We start from the raw sequence: 24,843 nt of genomic DNA on the forward strand, positions 1-24,843 counted from the left end.
ATTATATGATTTGGAATACACATTTAATAATAATGCTGCAACATTTTCTCTTGCTTTTAAACAGAATGAAGCTTCTCTATTTATCTCTTCTAATAACAAATTTTTAATTTTTCTTTGCATGATCATAAATCCTGCTTTTTTTTAGAATACCAAGTACATACTAAATTTTGTTAAAATTCCTCATTCTGTACCTTTTTTCTTAATTTTTAACATGTAACTAATTGTTGAATTCTGTTTCAAATAAATTATGACATCTGTCTCTTTATTAGGGGTCCATTCACATTTAAGGATATAATTATCAAATTTGAATTTTTTATTGATTCATTTTTCCTCTTTTAAGAACTATTTATATCCTGTAATTCATTTTGTTTGCACTAATTTAATGTGTCTCTTCCTTCAAAGCCTCCCCTCTTTTCCTACTCCCACACCACACCACACCACACCACACCACACCACACCACACCACACCACACCACCTCCCACTCAGCTACCTTACCACAAGTGTTTTGAGTTTATTAAATTGCTAGTGCCTTTATTTCCTCCTCACCTTTAACCCTTTCCTCTCCCTGCCTAGAGAAGTGTATGGTTCCAAAGTCCTCCCCACACTCCCAGCTCTATCCCCATACAATCTTTTAACTTGAATAACATTTTTTATTATTCTCATTTCTAATTAGTGTCCATTCACTATGTCCTCAATTCTATGCCTAAGTTACTCTTACTGATATTCTCCTATTCAAATACTATACACTTAAACATTCCTTCCTTATTCTCTAGTGGTCTTTCTGCTATAAAGCAATATCCCCTTAGATAAATTTAAGTCTCCAGGGTTTTTCTACTACACCATGATTCCTCTAATATTCCAGGGAAATACAGCATGTACATATTTCTTGCCCCTCAGACTGCTATGACGTAGAGATAAAAAATATCTGATATCAAGGTAGCCTTCATCTTTTACCAGTGTGGCTGACCAGATTTCTTTTTGTTTTCATTTGTGGCTGAGTTGACTGATACTGTTAGGACACCTAAAAGTCATTTAGAAATGGTCAAAGTATCTGGATTTGAACTAAATTTCCTTGGTTCTCAAAGCATCAGAGAGGTTTAAAGTGATATATGATGCTCTCTCTTAATCAAACAAGGAATGGAGTTGATCACAAAAGGTGAAAGAAATATAATTTGTATTACACAAAATTGTAAAACTTTTGCATGAATAAAATCTATGCAGCTAGGATAGGAAAAGAATTGACAATGGAGGGGGGCAATTTTTGTATCAAACATATTAGATCACTATCCAAGGGTATCAACAAATAGTTCTCAAAAGAACTATATGAAAACTAACTATACGGAAAATTGCTTCAAATCACTATTAATGAAAGAAATGAAAATCAAATAACTACATGGTTTCATCTCATACCCACAGAAGTGGAAAATGTGACAAAAGGTGGAACAATCAACATTGCTGCAGAAAGAAAGGATCACTAATATCCTGCTGTGGAGCTGCGAATTGGTCCAACCAATTCCAAAGTGATTTGGAAAGGAAATACTAAAATGCCTAAAACATTCATACTTTAACCAACAGGTCCCACTCTTATGCAGTGGCCCAATGAGACCAAAGACAGAGTGAAAGGTCTTACATACAACTCAACAGTTTTGGACGTAGTTTTGTAGTAGCAAAGGATGTCAAACAGAATAGATTTCCACTAATTGAGAAAATTGCTAAACAAAATGTTGCAAGTGAATGTTTTTCACCATAACGATGAACATGGAGAATTCAGAGAAACATGGAAACACATGTGAATTATTGAAAAGTAAAATAAGCAGAACCAAAACTGTGTGATTATAATGACCAAGAAGGTCAACTATGCAAAAGGTGGAAAAATGCACCTCTTTCTTTTCTTTGTATAGAGGAGAATGAAATCTTGCATAATCAGTCAGTCAGCAAGCAGATATTCAAACTCCGCTGATATTTTAGTTGATTTTGTTTCCCTTTCTTTTTTTTAAATGGTGTTTATTACAAGTAATGGTTCTCTGAACAGAGGTAAGGAAGGGATATACAGGGTGTGCCAAAAGTTGTAGTATTAAAGCTTAAAAGTGAACTAAGACTTTGGGGATACCTAGATTTGGAAAATATTGTCCTGTAAAAATACATTAATTTTTTAAAAATACTACACTCTAAGGTAACACTTGGGAGCTATGTTTGTCTTTAAGCATAAGATAGTGGTGATCATTTAAAACATCAATATCTTAAATATAATTTTTAAAAATATATTCACGTACTTGGCAAAATTTAATTTTTACAACTCTATGAGGTAGACAGGGATTATTATCTCCACTTTAATGATGAGGAAAATGACAGAGAAAAGTCCAGTGATTTGCCCTAAGTGGCAGTTCATTATTAGTTCTATGTTACCATATTCACTAGAAACCTCACCTAAGTCAAAGAGAAAAATCTATGACTCTTAATTTAAGCAGGCATGAATACATACCTTCCCATTGGCCTGTAAGCACCAGAGATCTATTAATTACCACATCAATTTCTTTAGCGCCATCTTCGACAGCCAATCTGATCTCATCCAATCGAGTTTTCAAATGAGTCTGTCCAGCTGGAAAGCCAGTGGCCACTATTAACAGGGAAAACAAACAAACAAAAAAGTTAACAGATCTATCTCTTCACTCACACATAAAAATTTACAACTATAACTGGCAGAAGAAAACTAACATGTTGCTTCTAGAACATGGGAAACCATCATCCTAAGGATATAATTCTTCAAAATTTCATATTCATGTAGTCCTTGAAGTAAATGTGAAAAAAAATCTTAGATATTTTATTCATTCTTAACTTCTCTTGAAAAACTTAAAATTTTATGACAACACATAGAGATGTTCTATCCAAAGAAATAAACAATTTTCATAGCAAAAATGTGTTGCTCATCTTTTTTTTGAGTAATTATTGCAATCCATGGTCAATAATTTGGGCTTTTATGCTGGGTCAAGTTGACCAACATTATATGAATATATTTCCTCTTCACCTCTTCAACTTGCTCTTTAAGAAATGTTGTTGCCATTTCTGCCACTAATAATCACAGCAGCCTACCAAGCAGATACGAGATGCAGAGGAGAAAGAAATTATGCAGGAAAAAAATGAATTACACATTGACTCAAAATTGTGGAGGAGTAGGAAATTAAAAAAGGGACTATGTGAATAAATGCAACTATGTGGGAAGATACAAAGTACCTCTAATGTATACATCAAAAAGGTGTTACAAAAACGCAGAGAACATGTAAAAATTCAAATCAGTTGGGGGAAGCAGGGAGGAAACCTGGGGTTTTCTGTGCATTTTTACTTCTGCTATTTACTTCTCCTGTTATTTTCACTACTTTCAAAGCTAATTCATAGTGTTTACTTCAAAGCATTAAATAACTTTTGTTTGCTGCCTTAGAGCAAAGTGTTCTTTTTCCATGAAGGAAAGAATTTCTCAATAGGTAGTTATTTCACAACCTGCACCAGATTCTAAGGAAGTTGGACTGAATGAAGAACTCTGAGTCAGGCTTCCAAGAAATTCAGTTTCATGAGGGTGTAGGACAAAAAGAAAAATGGGTCCTTAGTTGCAGGGTGCCTTGGGACTGCTCAAGGAAAAGGCAGAACTATATAAACATTGTAAATTACTCATATTGTGATAACATCTCACAAAAGGGAGGAATATAGGCTCAGCTGAAGTCTAGCATCATAGAGAATTCATATGTGACAACTTGGACTTGCCTTTCGATTATGAGTTAAGCTGATACACATTTTCAGGATTTTTTTCAATTTTGCATGAAATAATGCCATCTAAGGAATACAGCCCACATAACAAATATTATGTCACACCACATCAATCCATCCTTGAACATATCAGGCAAATAATAGTTTCCATAGTTTGATTTGTGGATAAAAGGAAGGATAAAGACTTCTGATTTTATCAGTGTGAGGAACTCCAAACATGGAACCTACTTCTATTGATATGGATTGTTAATTCAGTGGTAACTTATAATCCTAGAGTTGCCCATAGCTTTGAGATTTCACATGAATTTTCTATGATCATATAGCTAATTTGTGTCAGCGGAAGGACTTAAACCCAAGTCTTCCTTATTCTAAGGCCAGTCTTCTAACCATTAGTTTTCCACCATAGTTATATAGATGCATCTAAATTTTTTGCATTAGAATCCATATATACACACATACATACATACACACATATATATACATACATATATACACATATGCATATACACATGTATACATGTACATGTACACATGCATATATGCACATATTCATATGCATGTGCATATATACATATATGCATGCGTGCATGCCACCATACCTGAAGCCACTGGAATGTCACAGCCTGCATCTTTCAATGCCTTTACAGCATCACACACACGAGCAGGATAAACGCAAACAGCTGCTGTGGTGATGCCTAAAAAGAAAAAAGTCAAGATTTGTGAATTTAATGAACACATTCTACACCAAGTTTAAGACCTCTCCTTTCACAATTTTTTCAAGGACAAATGTGATCTCAGAATATATACTCATGTGAGTAAATCCAGGAACCAAAGGAGAAAAACTTAGTGGAAATTATTTGAGTGAGGATTGAGATGGGTAGAATTAGGAGCAATATTATGACATGGAATTACATGGAGAAAAAAAGAAAAAATTTATGAGGAATTTGATAAACCAATTCCAAACAGGGATGGGAAGTATGACACTATAATGACAAAGAGGCACTTCCATTGACATGTTTCCTCTGACAAAATCAGAGCAGCAGATAAATCTGTGACCTGCCTGAACGGGTTTCATCCTTCAAAAGGCAGAAGTGACAAAACCATTACTCTGGACTTAATTCTGACTAACATCAGTTGCTAAAATAGACATGACAGGAACCTCAGGAGCAAGTGATCGTTTCATCTTAGCCTTCATCAGGGGAAAAGGTCCAAGAGAAATGGAAAGTTATCAGGAATGGAATTATGAAAAGATAAGCAAAAATGATGCTGATGATGAGAAAATGGAGCCACCTAGAGAACGATGTGAATGTATGGGGAATTCATCAACAAACAGATTTGAAAAGGATCTTGATTGAAAGAAGATGTAAACAAGGCTGATGTACCCAGGCAGATGCTAAGACCAAGAGCACCTTAGAATGCACTAGTAGAGAAGATGGTATGGCCTAATAGCCCTCCATTTTACCATAAATATCGTATTTGATGACTCCCAACTTATCAAACTGGTCTGGACAGCTATGTAATTCTTCCCACCCAGTTTCCCTGGATGAAGTCTGTGTGGCTCAGGGACTTATAGGAACAGAAAAGGGTAGGAAGGCTTGCCACTCCTGTCTGCAATTAACATCACATTGATTACACCTGAAGGACTTTATCATTGATGGTGGGGATCCTTAAACTTGTGTGTATCTTGGCCCCTTCAAGGTCCTTGGTCCAAGGAAAGTGTTTGTGATATTTATATATATATATTCACTATCCTTCTGTACCTTTGCACTAAAGTCACCAGGTAATAAAGTATATGTTTATTTTATTTGAAGGTTTTATCAAGTTCCTTGTAGCAAATATCTTCCTATTCTCTACAACTGATTCTAACAGAGAAATCAATTATTTTCCTTGGTGACTTTCTTGAAATCAGAAAGGCTTTCCCAAACAAGATTTTATAGATTATATTTCTATAATCACATAGCTGATTGAAAGGAATAGGGTATAAGGAAAGAAGCATTATTAGATGTCTACATTTTGCTAAGCACTTTATAAATTTTATCTCAGTTGAGTCTTACAATTACCTACTGAGATATAAGCAATTATTATCCCCATTTTGCAGTTAAGAAAACTGAGACAAAGGTTAAGTGACTTGTCAAGGGTAACACAGCCAGGCTGAATTTTTAATTCAGATCTGCCTGACTCATAGGCCCAACACTCTACCAAAATGCTAAAGAAGCATTTGATTAGATGAAGCAAAATTCCACTTTAGAGGCTCTCCTCCAACCAATTTTTCCACACCTATATTAAAAGCAAAATCATACAAGTCTCTCTTAAATATGTAATAGACAACTTTGTATGATGACTTATTGATGATTAATGATTAATTGATGATTAATATCCAGAGATGTATAAATCAGAAAGATGTACACTTGCCAAAACTATTTGCTACCATTACTTAGGATGCCTTTCAGAGTCTAAATGTAAGAGGGATTTCCCATATGACAAGAGGTTCTTAAAGAAGGGTCCACAGACTCCTTGCATCCATGAAGTTGGACGGGGAAAAAGCTACACTTTCATTTCAATATAATTGGTTTGGAAAAATTGGAAAAAAGTATTTATTAAGTACCTAATATGTTCCAAGCACTTTATGAAAATCTCATATCCTCACAACAACCCTACGAAGTAGGTGCTATTAATATCCCCACTTTACAGTTGAGGAAACTAAGGTAAACAGAGGTTAAGTGATCTACCAGGGTGACACAGCTAGTAAGTGTCTGAGGCTAGTTTTAAATTAAAGTCCTCCTTTATTCCAGGCTCAGGACTCTATCCTGTATTTTATCTTATATATTTTAAAATTTATACTGAGGAGTCCACAGGCTTCACCACACTACCAAAGGGGTCCATGACACAAAAAAGACTGAGAATCCCTGCTATCAGTGGTAAAGTCTTCCAGGTGTAATCAATATAATATTAATAGAAAACAGATATGTCAAGCCCTCTAATGCTGAAGAACCTCCAAAGTGAGACACATGATCACTCACAACAGTTCAGTCTGGCCCTCCACACTAAAAAAGTTAAATGAATAAAGAAGGTCTGGTGTTCAGACTATCACATGCAATTGAGTATACCTACTCAACTCATCAAGTTGGTCTATTAGTACAATACTTGTGGACAAAGAACTGAGCCCAGAATCAAACAGAAGGGAACGAGTAAGCTGGTTTGCCTTTGGAAATCTGGGAAATGCTTTTAATGATCCCAAGGTTGTCCCTAAGACAAAGTCCCACATTTTCAACAATATTCTTCAGCTGATGCTATAAGTAGTAAATCAGATTACAGTCTTGGAAGAATTTAAGTTGATGTTATTCAGTTATTTCAGTTGTGTCTGATTCCCCACAACCCCATTTGGGATTTTGTTGGCAATGATACTGGAATAGTTTGGCATTTCCTTCTCCAGCTCATTTTATAGAAGAAGAAACTGAGGCAAACAGGGTTAAGTGACTTGCCCAGAGTCATACAGGGTCTGAGGCCAGATTTGCACTCAGGTCCTGTGATTAGCTGCCTTTGATAAGATCAAGTCACCAGGATTAAGTGAATTACATGTATTCCTTCCCTTTGATAAATCATCGGTCAGCATAATAAATTTAATGAGAATTTTCCAGGAGTTTTGCAGAAGCTGAAGATGATGCAGAGCACATGACCAAATAATTTAACCCATATTTTACAATAATTTTACAATAATTACAATTTTACACCCCATATAAGAAAAAGAAAAAAATTTAGACTTCTTCTCTGGTAGGTAGGGAGGGCCAAAAAATTTTCCATGGATTTTCTAGATTGCGGGACCACTGTACCCCTAACTACTTTGATGCAGAAGGGATAACTATATTCTCCAGGATACTGGCATATGTGATTACTGAGCCACTCTCATAGATCTCTGAAAGATCATGGAGAATGGGAGGTACCACAGGATTAGAAAAGGGCAAATGTCCTGACTTTTTCCTAGAGGATTCTGAAAACTACAGTCCAATGAGCTTCAATTCAATTCCTGGCAATATTCTGGGACAATAAACATAAGAAAAGGAAATAGTGATGGCAAGGGGTTAATGACATAATCAAGAATAATAGGTCTTGACTGAGACTGAGCTTATTTCTGAGACTTGACTGACTGAGCTTATTTCTTTTTATAAAGTAACTAATAGAACAGGAGAATGATGTAGATGGAACTTACCTAGATTTTAGTAAATCTAATTTTACTAAATTTTACTAAAGATTTTACTAAAGCATTTAGTAAAATCTCACGTGCCATTCTTAAAGAAAATATGGAGAAATGTAGCCTACATGGTAGTACAATTAGATTGATTTGGAATTTATTAAACGGCCAGACCCTAAAAGTAGCCATTAAGGGTTTTATGTCAATTATGAAAGATGTCTCCAGTAGAGTATCTCTCCTCCCAAGCCCTAGGGATCTGTGCTTGGCCCTTTTCCAGTTAACAGTTTTATCAATCACTGTGATAAAGTCATAGATGGCATGCTTATCAAATTTTCAAATGACAGAAAGCTGGCAGACACAGTGAGCAGGCTGACAGTCAGCATCCAAAAAGATTTTGACAAGTTATCATGTCAAGCCAAATCTAATAAATTGAAAAGTAAGTGGAATAAATGTAAAATAATATCCTTTTAAGTTTGAACATCAGAATTGCACTTTGTTGATCCCCAAACAAAGCTTGGAAGGAATTTGAAACTGGAAACAACAATTTCCATTATGATGGAAATCATAATAATAATTCATCATTATGATGAATACCCCCTGGAAAATCTAAAACAATGGACCCCAGTCTTCATTAAACAATAAAAATTATTTATAGCATTATATGTAGTTTATTTATAGCATTCTACCCCCAAACTCTACAACTATAAGGTGACATTGTTTTCCTTAAAACACTATGCCAAATCAAGTTTTCAAAAGTCCTAGGTCTACGTAAATTACATCTGGCTCATTAACAAATCAAAATTTCCAGGACTACCCATCATGATAAGGCTTTATAAAGCCAAGAAACATTTCTACTATTGGAATGAAAATCTACCCTTAACATCAATTCTACTACTTCTGTCTTGAAACCTAGAGTAAGTAACTTCCCTGTGAAATCCCTTCCAGCTTTAATTTTCTGAATTATGACCTTTCTGTTGGCATCTACAAAAAAAATTAGGTAAATTCTAAGGTCTCTTAGAATTAGGTTTTCAACTTGGGGTCCATGAACTTTTTGTTATTAATATTCTCATAACTGTTTGTTCATTTAATTGACTTTCTTTGTAAGCCTATGTGTTTTATTTTGTACGTTTAAAAATATTATTCTGAGAAGTCCCTAAGCATTACCAGTGGATCCATAACACAAACACAAAAAAGAGTAAGAGCCTCTGGCTTAAAAGGATTCTCTGACTTTATGGACCTTTTGAAAGTTCTTCATATAACCCATGAGAAAAATATGGCTCAATATCATTTAAAGAGCTGGCATATAAAATGACCAAATATCCCCCATTGGTATTTTACACTTAAAAGTTTATTGTGGACTATCTTTAGAAAAAAAAACTTTATATATGGGTAATGACTTCATTTTCTGTCCATTTCCAAAACATGACCCTAATGCCCTCCCCCCTTCTTATTTTATGATTCTCTGTTATTTGTTGTTTTCCCCCGCTAAAATATAAGTTCTTTGAGGGTAAGAACTGGCTTGCTTGCTTGTATTTCGGTTCCCAGTGCTTAGCACAGTAACTGGCACATTGCATTTCATTAATGCCTTATCCTTCCTTCATAAAACAATAAAACTGATTCTCATATGGTTGCAGAGTCAGCTTCATTAATTTAGAGTCACATAATGCTTTAATTTGTATGGAAATAGGAAATGGAGAGATTCGGGAATTGAGCAGCACAGAAATTTCTCCCATGACCTCAAACCTCTTTGGAAGAAATTGTCCCTAAAAATCAAAAGGCAGTATGGCAAAGAGTAGCAGAACAGGAATAAAGAGACTGAGGTTTCTAGTCCTGGCTCTACCAAAACTAGTTCTAAATGCCTGAGCAAGTCATTTGTCCTCTGTGGACATCTGTGTTCTCATCGATAAAATGTGCAGATGACTGCTAAGTTGTCTTCTTAAAGGCAGCTAGGTGGGAGAGTGGACAGGGCACTGAACCTGAAGTTAGGAAGACCTGATTTCTTCCTGGGTGTGACTTAACTTCTGCCTCAGTTTCCTCAACTGTAAAATAGGGATAATAATTGCACCAGCTTCCCAGGGTTATTATGAGGATCAAATGAGATAACACTTGTAAAGTGTTTAGTATAGTGCCTGGCCCACAGTACATGACTAATAAATGTTTAATTCCTTGTTTCTGTCTTTCCTTTCTTCCTACTTTTAGGTGTTATGTTTCTATGACTCTTTTTTTCCCCACTTAATAATATTTTATTTTTTTCAGTTACATGTAAAGATAGTTTTCAACATTCATTTTTAAAAGATTGAGTTCCAATTTTTTTCTCCCTTCAAGACAGCAAGTAATCTGACATAGGTTGTACATGTACAATCACATTAAACATATTTCCACATTAGTCATTTTAAAAAAGAAGAATCAGAACAAAAAGGGCAGACCACAAGAAAAAAAAAGTGAAAATGGTATGCTTCCATCTGCATTCAGACTCCACAGTTCTTTCTCTGACTGTGGATTGCATTTTCATCATGAGTCTTTTGGAATTGTGTTGGATCACTGTACTGCTGAGAAAAGCTAAATCTGTCATAATTAGTCATCACAAAATGTTACTGATACTGTGTACAATGTTGTCCCGGTTCTGCTCACTTCACTCAATATCAGTTCATGTAAGTCCAGTTTTTTCTGAAACCATTCTGCTCATCATTTCTTATAGCAGAATAGTATTCCATTATATTCATATTGCACAACTTATCCAGCCATTCCCCAATCGATGGGCATCCCCTCAATTTCCAATTCTTTGCCATCACAAAAAAAGAGCTGCTATAAATATTTTTGTATATACGGGTTCTTTTCCCTTTTTTTATGATCTCTTTGAGATATAGGCCCAGTAGTGGTATTGCTGGATCAAAGAGGGCAGTTTTATAGCCCTCTGGGTGTAGCTCCAAATTACTCTTCAAAATGGCTGAATAAGTTCATAACTCCACCAACAATATATTAGTGTTCCAGTTTTCCCACATCTTCTCCAACATTTTTCATTTTCCTTTTCTGTCATATTAGTGAATGTGATAGGAGGTGGCAGCTCAGAGATGTTTTAATTTGCTTTCTCTAGTCAATAGCGATTTAGAGCATTTTTTAATGACTATAGATAGCTTTAATTTCTTCATCTGAAAACTGCCTGTTCATATCCTTTGATCATTTATTAATTGGGTTCTATGATTCTAATGTAACACTCCACTTCCCCTCTAGGTTACTCCTGATCTCCCATTCACAATTTTGTAGCTTGGGTCCCCAGGGAAGGTTGAGCTTGTGAGTGGCTACTTCTAATTATAAAAGACCTGGTGTATTATCCATTAACAATCAGCTAACAGACATGATTAGTTCTTAGCAAAGATGTCATAGTAAAAAGAGTATCTACAAACATTCCGCTATGAATCTTGGATAAACTCTCCCACAAATACACACAATATCCACAGAAAGAGTGGGATTAAACTTGGAGTCCAATTGTAGATATAGGATACACGTGAGTAAAGGCAACTGTCAGCTCCTGGCACTGCAGGGTGCATTAGTCCTGTTCTCTTCATAGAATCATCATGCAGCTATTTTCAAATGTGCCATCTCTGAGTGGGTTGCTCAGTTGAGTTTCCCGAGTCTGCTCTTCTCATAGTTGGCTATCTCCTCTACTGCCAGGGGATTCATTTCTCAAACCACTAACTACCTCAAGTGACTACCTCTCTCTCTCTCTCTCTCTCTCTCTCTCTCTCTCTCTCTCTCTCTCTCTCTCTCGCTCTCTCTTTCTGTGTCCCTCCTTCCATCTCCCTCTCTAAATACACACATACACACACACATACACACACACACACACACACACACACACACACATATTCCTGTCCCATGCATTCATCTCAGCTCCCTCCTGGATCAACTGTCTCATGCCACCCAGGTGACTCTGCCTAAAAGAACATGGCTAATCAGGGGAATAGAGAGAAGAAAGACAGAGAAAACCTGTCTTCCACAACAGCAATTCTGTCTCAGGGGCACTGTTCTTCTACTTCTGACTACCAGATTGGAACTGCCTGACGAACTAGAAACACAGCCTTTTAATCTCCCTCAAAGACATGGCTGGTTTGGGAATCACCCATAACAACATTTCATCTCTGATAAACTTAGAGGACTAATTTTCACATCACACATTCATAACCCTGGATCTAAAAGGGGCCTCAGAGGTCATTGAGTCACAAAAGGACTACCTAGTATGGTCACATTTTTGTAGATATTTTATTATCATGTTAAAAAGTCATCATTTACGACTAAATCCTATGAAGGCATCAACTGAGTTGGGATTTTGGGGGGAATTACATCCCCCTATCCCTCATACTAGAAATCCTCTTGTGCTTTGGGGGGACAGAGTCTAGATTTGTGATTTCTCAGTCCAGTGAGGAAACACCTCCTGCCAATGCGGATCAGCAACCATTCACAGACTCACAAAGAGGTTATCTAGTCTAGTCCTCTCATTTTACAGATGAGGAAACTGAGGCCCAAAGGGATTAAATGACTTGATCAAAGTCATATACCCAATAAAGGTTTCAGATAGGATTCAAACTCCTGATGCCAAGTCCAGTTCTCAAGCTACTGTGATAATCTTAAGAGAGTTACCCAGGACACTAAGAAATTATCCACATAGCCAATATATGTCACAGTTAGAACCTGAACCCAGGTCTTCTCAACTCTAATGATAGCTTTCCTATCCATCACACCAAACTGCCTCTGAAGCAAAACTCTCACAACTAACAGAAACATATATTAGAAGGTGCCACAAGAAGAACCATGGTTCCATTCTCTAGATGAGCTAAAAAAAACTATTTCCTCAAGAAAGGAAGTTGTGAAACTCAGCCAGGCATTGTATTTAGCTATATGCACTGGAAATTTTTACCAGAGTATGGCAGGAATGAATATTAAGACAAGTAAATAACATGGGTATTTCTGGCCTTGGGGTAGGATAATATAACATTGGTCTAGAATTAGAAGGGATCTAGAATTAGAAGGGACTTTGGAGGCCATCTGTAATGGTAAAGGAATTTGAAGATCTTCCCTGCCCCTTAATAGGCCCATGTGACCTGCTTTGAGCTTTGGCCCAGCCCACAGCTTGAGTCACATGGAGCCCATGATGGAAGGAGTTTGATGAATAGGTGGAAAAGGAAGAGAGAGTGAGGAGGAGCTGAGAGAGAGAGAAGGCAGAGAAGCTAGCATGAGTAAGAAAGGGAGTGATTTTTGCCTAAGGGAGCTTGTTTGTATGGAGGCCTGATAGAGGGAAGTCTTGGGGATGGAGTGTTCCCTGCATTCATAAGGTGTATAGATTTCTTGGTTGCTATAATGGATTGGCTTTCTGGTGTTTGAATAAATGTCTTGGCTTTGACTTTGAGGGAGAAAGTTTATATTTTGGAAATTTACCCTGAAAATACACAGAGATATCCATAGAGGCTACTGTGGTATCACGATGGTACTACAAATGACAACAAGGATGGGATCACAAAATATAAAACCTCTACTTGGAGATAGGAAGGTTCAAGGAAAGGAAAAGGGTATCCTGGGATGGGAGAATTTACCATATTCCTCCTTCCTGGTGAAAGAATGGGCTACAAACACAGGATTTTGTGAAAACTGGGAACTGAGGCTACAGAAGAGAGAATCCAGAGATTCAGAAAGATGATTGCAAGGAATACCAATAGAACTGGGGAAAGAAATGGCAGGAGTATATAGAAGACGATGAGCATTGTTAACAAGCTATTGTATTATATGTAGAAGTAGAAACAAACTGCTGGACAAAAAAGTTTAGCTGAAAAAGGAGTTAGTTGATTTGCAAGAGAAGCTTTCTATGCTACTGTGCTGGAACTTTCCTTTAGAAGAACAAGGTAAAATGTATCAGGTGGTAACAGAAAACACAGTTGTGAGAGAAAAAAGGAAGGGGAAAGTCATCATTAGGAAAGTGAATGCAACCCTTGCATTTGCCAGGCCTGATTGGGAGCCCACACACCTGGGAGGAAAGCACGTGGGAGAAAAATAAGACAAATTTAGATGAGGAGGCTTCTAGGAATATGGTGCATGTCTAATACTTCAAAGGAAGCAGGAGAATTGGGGAGGGGGGAAGAGCCTACAGTACAGGAATAGCATACAGGAAGTAATTGAGGATTGTACTCAGCAGGGGGTCACTGTAATTTTAAGTCAATTCACCCAAAAATGTGAGAATCATGAGTATCTTGGATGGTAAGAATCAGTGAGTATGGACAGCATGAATAAATAACATAGATTGTCTGAAATTCATAGGTATTGTGTTCATCCTTCGTTGCCAAAGAAGACCATGCCATCAGAGAAATGATGACATGACTTGCACTTGACTTTGTTTTGAGTGAAGGAGGGCTGTGCAGGTCACCAGCCTCACTTCTTCTCCAGAGCCATCTGAATCCAGTGAGCAAATATTCATCAGGATGACTGGAGATGGCCCAGGATGAAGTAATTGGGGTTAAGTGACTTGCCCAAGGTCACACAGTTAGTGAGTGTCAAGTGTCTGAGGTGAGATTTGAACTCAGGTCCTCCTGACTCCTGCACTGGTGCTCTATCCACTGTACCACCTAGTTGCCCCAATAGGTATTAGAATCCTTTTGTACAACAAGCTTTTAGGGATTAGCATATTCAAGGAGGTAACACTGGAACTAATCTGTTAGCTTTAGCTGCTGAGGGATGCAATAAACAGTATCCCACTGACTCTATGTGATCCAGTGGAGATAGACCCTGGCATTTGCTTAGACACTGTATGAGAAAGTTAAAGTAGGAGGTAATGAAAACTGCAATTATGATCGAACACGTCTAGGCTTATCATAGCACTCCCTTTACTGTTCCTTATAGAAATATGATAGTGATGACTGCTCCTCCTGCTTATGAGCACCTAGTTCTGATTCTGCTAATTGGGGAAATAGGGCACCCTCTTTCAGAGGTTCTCAATAAGATTTCACAGTTAAGTGACTTAGGGAAATGGGGAAAAGATAAATTTCCTGAAGAGAGAATAGCAAATAGCCAGCAGATTAAAAATCAGAATAGGCTAACAAGGAGAGAAATGTTTACTACTTTATTAAGAACAGGGATAGATTTTGGAAGAATAGATGATATTTCAGCTAACAAACTATATACGATGTACCAAGAAAAGGGACTTAATATTAGATGGAATAGGGAAGAAAGAACTGCCCCTACAGGTCCTCCTGAATCATTATATGCAAGTTTGTCACATCTTCAGGGAGTATAAGAAATTGGCCAAGCCCCAGCTCAGATTAAAGAAGTACACAGATGAGATGACAGACCCCCCATCAGTTCAACCATATACTGGAAAAATGGATCAACTACTGTCACTAGGGCACTAATAGACACTGGGGTGGAGGCCTCTCTTATATATGGAATCCCTATAGTAAAGGAAGAAAGGAATTACTGAAGTTTTAGTGGGTTCATGGATTCCAGAAGCAAGGTTGATGCTACATTTACCCTGCTTCTGGTTACTGTCTCCTTATTCTTTTTGGCCTTAGTGCCTTTAACCTGTTTGCTAGATTTGTCTCCTATAGGCTGTTACCTCCACTTAGAGAAGACTGACTGCTTAAGTTGGATGTCATCCTCTGTCCAAGACTCCAATACAGACCTGGCACTGACCAAATATCACATACTGGCTACAATATGTCACCCCTGGAACTGGCACTGATCAAACTCTGGATACCAGCTATGATACATCACCCCTGGACCTGGCATTGACCAAACTCTAGATACCCGCTATGATACATCATCCCCGGACCTGGCATTGACCAAACTCTGGATACCAGCTACGATACATCATCCCTGGACCTGGAATCAACCAAGATACTGGCAAAAGAACTGATCCCTCGAAAGGGACTTTGCAAAGCAGGGACAGCTCTACATCCAATCTCAGCAGGAAAAAAAAGACCTTTTCCCCTCACCCCAAGCAAATTTTGGGTCCCATTCATTTGATTTGCTTGTGCTCAAGTCCCCACCCTAAGATATATTTTATGTGTTTGTTTTGTGTTATCCCTGTTTTATTGTTGTAAAGTTATGTCGATACCAGTTACCCCTAAACTCCCATTGATCTATTAATGGACATGAAAGATCTTGGGGCTAAATGTAACTGAAAGGGATTTTGAAGATCTTCTCTGCCCCTTAATAGGCCCCTATGACCTGCTTTGAGCTTTGGCCCAGTCCACAGCTTGAGTCACATGGAGCCGATGGTGGAAGGAGTTGCTGAATGGGTGGAACAGGAAGAGAGAATGAGGAGGAGAGGAGAGAGAGAGCAGGCAGAACAGGGCAGCTAGCAGGAGAGAGAAAGGGAGTGATTTTGCCTGAGGGAGCTTATTTGTGGGGAGGCCTAATGGAGGGGAGGCCTGATGGAGGGAAGGCTTGGAGATAGCTGTACTCCCTGCATTGATAATGTGTATAAATTTCTTGGTTGCTATAATGGATTTGGCTTTATGGTACTTGAATAAATGTCTTGGTTTTGTCTTTGAGGAAGAGAGTTTATATTTTGCAAATTTGCCCTGGAAATACACATGTATATCCATAGCGGCTACTGTGGGTATCACATTGGCACTACACCATCTCATCCAATCTCCTTCTTTTACAGAGAAAGAAACTGAGGCCCAGACTAAGCAAGCTGCCCAAGATCACAGAGGTTTAAGTGTTAGACATGGGATTTGAACACAGGGCATCTGATTCCAGAAATAATGTTCTTTCAATTGCTTCATGCTGGTTGATGAAAAGAAATTTATCATTACTATCATTTTGTTTTATAGCTAAGCCTCCTGCTTACTCATTATAAACTATATACTTTCAAGGGCATTACCTTTATCTTGCATATTCAAAGCTTTCAAAAGATCTTCCCGGATTGGATACTTGGCTTTGTAACAAAGCCTCTGAACATTTGATGCAGTGTCATCACCTGAAAGTGTAGTGAGATCAATAAAGGTAACAGCTTTCAGGAGCCAAGCAGCCTGTTTTAAGGAAAAAGGAAAAATTCATATAGGAAAAAAAGCACTTTTGGTCAAATTATTACAGAAGCAAATTTAAATGCTGAAATTTGATGTCTTCACTTCAAAACAACATTCGGATGTATAATATGTTGTTCAACTAAAAGTTAAACTTTAAACATTGTTTAATTAAAAGTTAAAAGCCAAGGAAAACAAACATATAAAATGAAAGCACACTAACCAAGATAAAAGTAAAGAGTCATAACATCATAGATTTAGAGAAGTAGGGACCTTAGAAGACCATTTAGTCCAATCCTCTCATTAGGTTAATTGATTTGCCTAAGGTATGGGAGTAATGAGTGCCTGAGTCAGGATCCAAACCCAAGTCCCCCAGATGTCAAATCTAGCCACCTCTCTAGATTTGGTTTATAGGCCTCAACATCTGGATTATATACTTCAATCTGAAACCTCTTCTAGATCATATCTCCTATGCCCTATCTCCTCACCTCACTCCCATCACCTCTGAATCAATCATTAACCCTGTATTAAGCATTTATGATATGTCAGGTACTGTGCCTATACTATGCCTATCTGGCCTGTCTGTCCCCCACACTATACTAAAATATGAGATTACAGAAAATATAAAAGTTTCTTCAATCTTATTTTAATGTTGTGGTTTGTTTACAGATCTGTGGGGTATAAAGGAAAAAACAATGGATTTGGAGTCAGTAACTATTTTCAAAACCCACTAGTCACTACTGTCTCCATGATTTTGGCCCAGTCTTTCAAACTCTCTGAGTCTCATTTCCTGATCCATAAAATGAAGAGGTTGTGTTGGATGACCTTGAAAATCCTTTCCAGATATAAAATTCTATGACCCCTAAAATGACAAACTCTATAAAAAATGCTTGTGAACACAAATATTCCATGGATTTTCCATCTGATTCTATTTTGACTTTAAAAATAATACTCATATTTCATGGCCAATTCCTAGGGAATAATTACAACTCAAGTATCTTAAACTGAACATGGTTCAGTTGAAGTACGAAATGGTATCCCAGAACACTCAAACATCCTAAGGGTCAAATGTTGAGTACATCTCATGAAATTAAGTCTACATTCTCTGGGACTACCACCTAATAGGAGTGGTGAGCCAATTGATTATTTTTTTCATTGTTCATGAAACTGAGCTCTTTGAATTACAAGAATTATTTATGAAAAAAGAGCTGGTAAAATAAGCATATGTGCTTAAGATGCTTAAAATGAAATGAAGATGGTCAAAGGAAGTTGACTTGTATGCCTAAAAGCCACAACAGTAACCAGACAGATTCAGAATTTATTGCTTTGTAATCAAATTATAAAACAGTCAACGGTTGTATGTTTAGAAAAAAAATACAATTTCTGATAAAGATGTCACAAAGTCACTTTCAGCTTGGCCACTAAAGAGTAATAAAATGTTTACTTTGAATAAATACACTACCTTTCTCTAATTCAATCATCTTTGCTCAACCAAACATCATAGACCAAGGAGAGATAATCTCCAAGGGTACAAGAAAGAAGAGTGGTTCAGGTTCTTCTAAAGTCTCCAGGACTCTCCTCTTAACTAATGTATCATGAATAACGATATACATATATAGTAAAATTCAATATTATGACCTTAAAGGAAGAATCCACGTATTTTAAGACAAAAAAAAAATTGAATGTTCAATAACACTTACTTGCCAATCCTTTTTCACAGTTCTTCGAGTTTGGATTTGCTCTGCACGCCTTAAAACTGCTGGCTGGTTCACTTGCACTTTAGAAATCCAGCTAAGGTCTGAAGAGGGGAAAAAATATAGAGACATATATGTGCATGCAAATATGTACATATATATACATGCAACATACACATGTAAATGTGTACATTTGATGTATATTTACATGTATATATTATATATGGCTTCTTAAAAACTCAAAGTTTTAAAATATATTCACTGCACCACTTCATGAGTAGGCTAAAACTAGACAACAACATTAAATGATTTATTCGGATTGTTCAAAGGAGACTTCCAGAAAAATCCTTCAGATGTGGTGTTTTTTGATGGGTTAGACTGCCTCCACAAAACTGTCCAGGCAAATCCCATGATATGTAGCCAAAAGGCAGTTTCCAGGTTTTTCAAAATATTATAAATGATTCCTTAAGGGTATGAGAAAATATCTGTCCCATAGTGGATGGTATGCCATCTAAACCAATAAAATATAAATGTTGCTAACACAGGCACAAAGAAAATCAATTTTTATTAAAGTAGTTTTAGCTGATTTCTGTTGTCTTTAAAAATATCAATGATATAGAAATCTCAAAGTTAATCTATGGGTTTAAGGACTTGTAAAAAAAATTCTTATTTATATACCTGCCTTTAGCCTCTGAGCCCTGCAGTAGCTGCTTGCAGAGATTTTTCACTGATTAGATGATCTGAGATTTTAAAATCACTTGTCAAGGAAGTTGAGACATTTTTAACATTAGTATTTCAGACAAAGGCTTTAAAGAAGTCATCTCATTATTCTGTAAATCACTCATTATTCTGAAAGTCAGCATCAGAGAGAAGTAAGGCAAAAGTCAGACAATGATAACAATCCTCTCATCTCCAATCAATTGGACATCCTCACTACTACAAGAGAAAACACTGGTTCAGGTTTCTCCACAGTCTCTAGGACCTTCTTCTATACAAGAGGACCCTAGGGATATTCTAGGCCTAATTATGTTGATTCTAGATCCGGCCCAAGAACCTAGAATAAATCTCAGGACATTGTACTCGCCCCCTTCCAACCCCATTCTCTGAAGTTTCACTGTGTATAATCAGGTATGAATTCCAATTCCAGATGATCTGGGAATCAGCCTGATCTCCCAGTGTTTCTCCAGACCAGTGATGAAAAAAGTCTGTGTCAGAAGCTCCTCAAAACTATTCCTGATTACAGGTCTACTGGACCTACCCAGGAGTGGCATCTCACCAAGTGCTGAAATACATTGCTCTTCATGAGTAGAGGATTTGTTCTGTGAATTTTGGATTAAGTCAAAGGGCCACACTTGAGGACCCAGAGGACTACATATGCCATCAAGGTCACAGGTGCCCTACCCGATTACCCTACCCAAAAAAGGATAGTAAGAAGGGAAAGGTGTGGAGCCTAACCCTGGCACAAATCCTCAATTCATAAACTAAGGCTGGAGATATGAGCTAAAGATATAGAATCTATGAAAAATTATAATAGATCTAAATATGTTCCCTCCCCCCTCAAAAAAAAAAAAAACCTAGAAGAGATTAACTGCACAACAACTAAAGACGCAAAGGAAAAAGTAGACTTTCTACTAAGATGATGTAATTATATAAAAGAAATTAGCTGAGAGATAAAGAATTAAATCACTGGAGGAAAGAGTTGGAAGGAAAATCAATAGCTTTGAAGAGAAAGTAATCTTATCCAAATACCAGACTCCTTAAAAATTAGAAAAGACCAAAAAGAAATCAATGACTATGAAACAACCAAATTATTAGAATAAAATCAAAACGTGGAAAAACATAAAGGAAGAGGAGTCTTCCTTACTCCCTGCCCATCAGAATGATACCCTCCTAAAAAGGCCACTGAAACATTTTAAGATTCATAGGACAGAAAGAAGCTCAGGAAGAAGCACAGAAAAGCAGGACAGTCTTGAAAGTAATGCGTAGAGTTTGTTATTTACTTCTCTAAAAGAGCAAATGGTATAAAATAAAGAAGCATAGTTCCACACATAATTCTCTCTTTCGTATTCTGCTATGTATATAGAAATGCTCATGGGAGGAGGGGGTAAGTTTATAAGAAAATAATACAACTGGGAAAAAAAAGGCACTCTAGCATTTCTAAAAATATATAAATCCCTTATCTCTCTTCTCTAGCCCCCATCCTTGTTTCGAAGATCTAATCTCATTCATGATAAACTGACCTAATTCACAGGACCTAGATAATTTACTTTTTAATGACCATGTGATATATTGAAACACAGTAAGGTAATTATAAAGCTGTAGCAAGCAAGTCCACAGGAGTGTGACCAATGGACTAGAAAATGTGAATCTATTAATAAAAGTTAAAGGAGTTGAAATTTTACAGCAAGTAGAACAGATAATTTACTTATTGTTGTCAGATCAACTTTTGTCTACCTAAACCTCTCCCATCTTGTACTTATGAAATGGAAAGTGCAGAATTTTACATTTAGCCCTCAAAAATTTCATTAAATTTTATATGGCCAATTGTCCCAGTCCATACAGATGGATCCTGACTCTCTCATTCAACCCATTAGCTAATTTTTTCAGCTTTTTATTATCTGCAAAGTTGAAGGAAAAAAATACTATCTCGCTTCAAATCAAAGATAAAAATACTAAACATGATAAAGCCAAAGAGAAATCCCTGGGGCACTCCATTGTAGACTGTCCTCTAAGATGACATTTACCCATTTAAACACTTCTTGTGTTTAGTAAACCAGCTATGAATCCAATTGACTGTACAATTAAGTTACTTAATCAGCTAGCATTTATGTAGTGCCTCCTATGCTCCAGGCACGATACAAAGACAGAAATGAGTCAGGTTTTGTCTTCAAGGAGTTTACATTGTAATGGGGAACACAACGTGTGTGTGTGTGTGTGTGTGTGTGTGTGTGTGTGTGTGTGTGTGTGTGTTCCCATAGGAGGTGGCACTGAACTAAGCCTGGAATGAATGAATGAGAAAGCATTCATCAAGTACTTACTATTTGCCAAATACTAATTGTTGGAGATATAAACAGATAAATGGTATAATCCTTGCTCTCAAGAATTCAAATTCTAATCAATGGAGAAAATAAGCCTTAGGATGAAAGAAAAACCTCTGGCAATGCCCATTGGGCAGTCAAATGTAGTAGCACAGAAGATGCTAAGGCCCAAAAGCCATTAGGACACAATGGAAAGGCAGATGGAAAGGCTGGAAGTCCTTAGGGCATAGGGAGGTGGGGGTGGGGATCAGATGGCAATGCCCAGTGGTCCTCCATCTTCCTAGAAGGCCTGTAATTAACTCCCTGCTCAAAATGTTATGAGTAACCACGCCTGTCTTACAGCCAGGATGGGGAGAAGTAGCTAAACTCCTAAGTAGTAAGAAGGAGGGAGTAGTCCCCAAAGTCGGAGTAAAGGGGACACTGAGCTCTCTCCCACTAGAGGTGAGGATAGAGGGAGAGATGACAATGGTTTGGAAGTGGAGAGGAGAAATCCCAGTGGTTCTGGGCAGGTGGTAGGTTAGGGTGGGAGAAAAGGATTTCTGTGGTATGCCCCCCCGGCCCTCCTTGAAAGAATCTAGGAATTATAAGAGGCAGAGATGAGAAGTAGTGTACATTCCAATATGGGGGCAACCAACGCAAAGGCACAAAAATGGGAGATAGAATGACAAGTTCACAGTCATAGTCAATAAATATTCATTAAGTACCTACTATGTGCCAGAGTACAGACAAGGGAGCAAGCATAATGTCCATGGAGTCAATGAGAAATGAAGCTCAAGGAAAAACAAGCCGTCCATTTAGCAGAAACGTGAGTGTATGAAGAGGAGTAATGTAAAATAATCTCTGCTTGAAGGACCTGAAATGCCAGGCTAAGGAGTTTTGTATTTTAGGGGTTTTTAACAGAGGGTCTTGAACTTTTTTTTTTTTTTAACATTTTGATAACTGTATGCAAATACAATTGGCTTTCCTTTGTAATACTATTATTTTATACATCTAAAAACATTCTGGGAAAGGGTCCTTAGGCTTCATCAGACAAAGTGATCCATGGCACAAAAAAGAACTCCTGTCCTAAAGGCAACAGCAAACCACAGAAGGTTCTAAAGTAGACAGGTGACTTGGCCAGATTTGTGCTTTAGGAAAATGATCTGGGCTAAGCTTATCCTTTCATTTAACATCTTCAAACCTCAGTTTACCCATCTATAAAATACAGATAATAATGTTAGTAGAATTTGCCTTATAGGATTGTTATGAGGCTGAAATGAGAGCGCGCACGTCATTACATTATTCAAACCGTATATATGTTATTAATACTAATTGTTTTTAACAAATTCTTTAGTTTTATCATCCCACCTTTTTCAATATGGCATATAGTAGAAAGAATTTTTTATTTGAAATCAAAAGACCTGGATTTAAATTCTGGCTCTGCCAATTTCTACCTATGCCACAATGGACAAGTAGTTTAACTTTCTGGGTCTCAGTTTTCTCACCTTCAAAATGAGATAAATTTTAAGGTCCCTTCCAATTCTAAGTCTATGATCTTTCAATTCATTTTTTTTTAAGAATTGACTTAGGAAATGTTGGGTTTTTTTTTCTCTTGAGGAATTTAGACCACCTCTTTCTTAAAGATTACCAGGGCTTACACTGAAACAGAAAATCTTACTGTATCTCAAGGGCATTATTTTTTTGATAGGTATAGAGAGAAAAGTTGTTTGGGGTTTTTTTTAATGCCCACAGTGAATTCAGGAAGGGACATCCAATGTAATTGACTTTTGGATTTTAATACTTTGAGCCAGTGAATCATTGTTTTGTAGCTAGCAGGGACCTTAAAAATCATCTAGTCTAACCCTTTCAATTTACAGATGAGGAAACTGAGGCCCAGAGGTGTTAGCTGCTTTGTTCAAGGTCACACTGATAATAAGTAGTATAATCAAGACAAAACTCAGGTCCTCTGATTTGTAATCCCAAATATTTTCACTATGGTACCATTCTCATAATGAAATGGAAAAGGCAATAGCCTACATTCTTAAAATGGCCACTCTTTTGAACATCCATCCTTTAAAAATTTTCTGTTTCAAAATTTTCAGCAAAGTCAATACTTTAAGCACACTTTTAAAAGGAAGAAATTTCCTACACTTTAAGAACTTCATTACCAAGATGCCAATGTTACTGACAGACATTCATGAGGAGATACCCCAAAAGAATCCCTGAACGACATCTTGATTTCTCGAACTATTACACAGTCTTTCAACAAGACATACAGGCAGAAAACTATCTGATGAAAGTGTTTCTCTAAGCCTCCATATGTGCCAAGTGTTCAGGAAGAATCATTATACCTGAGTGAAATTCATTAAAAAGCCAGATAACTTTAGCCCCCTGTTGGGTACAGGTCCAACCTTTCAGTCCCTTTGGAAGATTTGATCAATTATTCCAGGAGCCAAGTGCCTCAGGGAAAACCCATTTAACTCTTCTTGATAAGACACCATACGACTGAAGGACTTGCCTAAATCCGGATGGTCTAGTTGCTTTTCTGACTCACATGCCAAATGCTAGCTAATATTATAAAACCAAATTAGTTACTCTCTCCATAGGTACTCATATGCTAGAGTAGTCATCAATACAAACCTACATATAATGAATCTGAAACAAATAATCAAGAAACAAAATTAAGAGTTAACATTTTGTCAGTCAGTTAACATGTATCAATAAGCCTTCCATATATCAGGCACTATGCTACGTGCTTTACAAATATCTCATTTCCATAAATGAAACATACATTTTCAGATGTGGCCAATGATTTCAATCAACCAACAAGTTTTTAGTATGTGCCTGCACTGCTGGTTTACAGGAGCTATAGAAAGGAAAGTGAAAATTTCTTGCCCTCAGGTATTTATAATCTAATGAAAAAGACAACATGAACATATGTAACAATATAAAAAATACATACAAAGCAGATTCAAGGTAAGGGAGAAAAGGTATTATTTGCTTGTTGACTTCCCAATTGATTGTGGGTTCCCTGAAGGAAGGGACTATATTTTGACTATTTGTATCCCTGTAATGTTAATTATGTTAATGAGAGTTAAAGATCTTCCCCATCCATTAATGGGCCTGCCCTTTAAGGGAAGTTTGATTAGGGGAGGTTGGTTTTGTAGGA

The 24,843-nt window shown here is 37.0% G+C and overlaps 2 protein-coding genes across 2 annotated transcripts in view; both read right to left on the reverse strand.

The window, feature by feature from the left end:
* Positions 1–24,843, reverse strand: part of MGST1 (microsomal glutathione S-transferase 1) — a 718,478-nt gene that overhangs the window by 541,354 nt on the left and 152,281 nt on the right. The window lies entirely within an intron of this gene.
* DERA (deoxyribose-phosphate aldolase) overlaps positions 1–24,843 on the reverse strand; it is a 125,584-nt gene that overhangs the window by 78,403 nt on the left and 22,338 nt on the right. Inside the window, exons 2-5 of the mRNA XM_072653620.1 lie at positions 18,664–18,761; positions 16,822–16,969; positions 4,360–4,455; positions 2,484–2,618 (exon numbers count right to left, since the gene is read on the reverse strand). Coding sequence (XP_072509721.1) covers positions 2,484–2,618; positions 4,360–4,455; positions 16,822–16,969; positions 18,664–18,761 — 477 coding nt within the window. The remainder of the gene's footprint in view (positions 1–2,483; positions 2,619–4,359; positions 4,456–16,821; positions 16,970–18,663; positions 18,762–24,843) is intronic.

The sequence above is a fragment of the Notamacropus eugenii genome, chromosome 3, assembly GCF_028372415.1.
Source record: "Notamacropus eugenii isolate mMacEug1 chromosome 3, mMacEug1.pri_v2, whole genome shotgun sequence".
In the NCBI taxonomy this organism is placed as follows: domain Eukaryota; kingdom Metazoa; phylum Chordata; class Mammalia; order Diprotodontia; family Macropodidae; genus Notamacropus; species Notamacropus eugenii.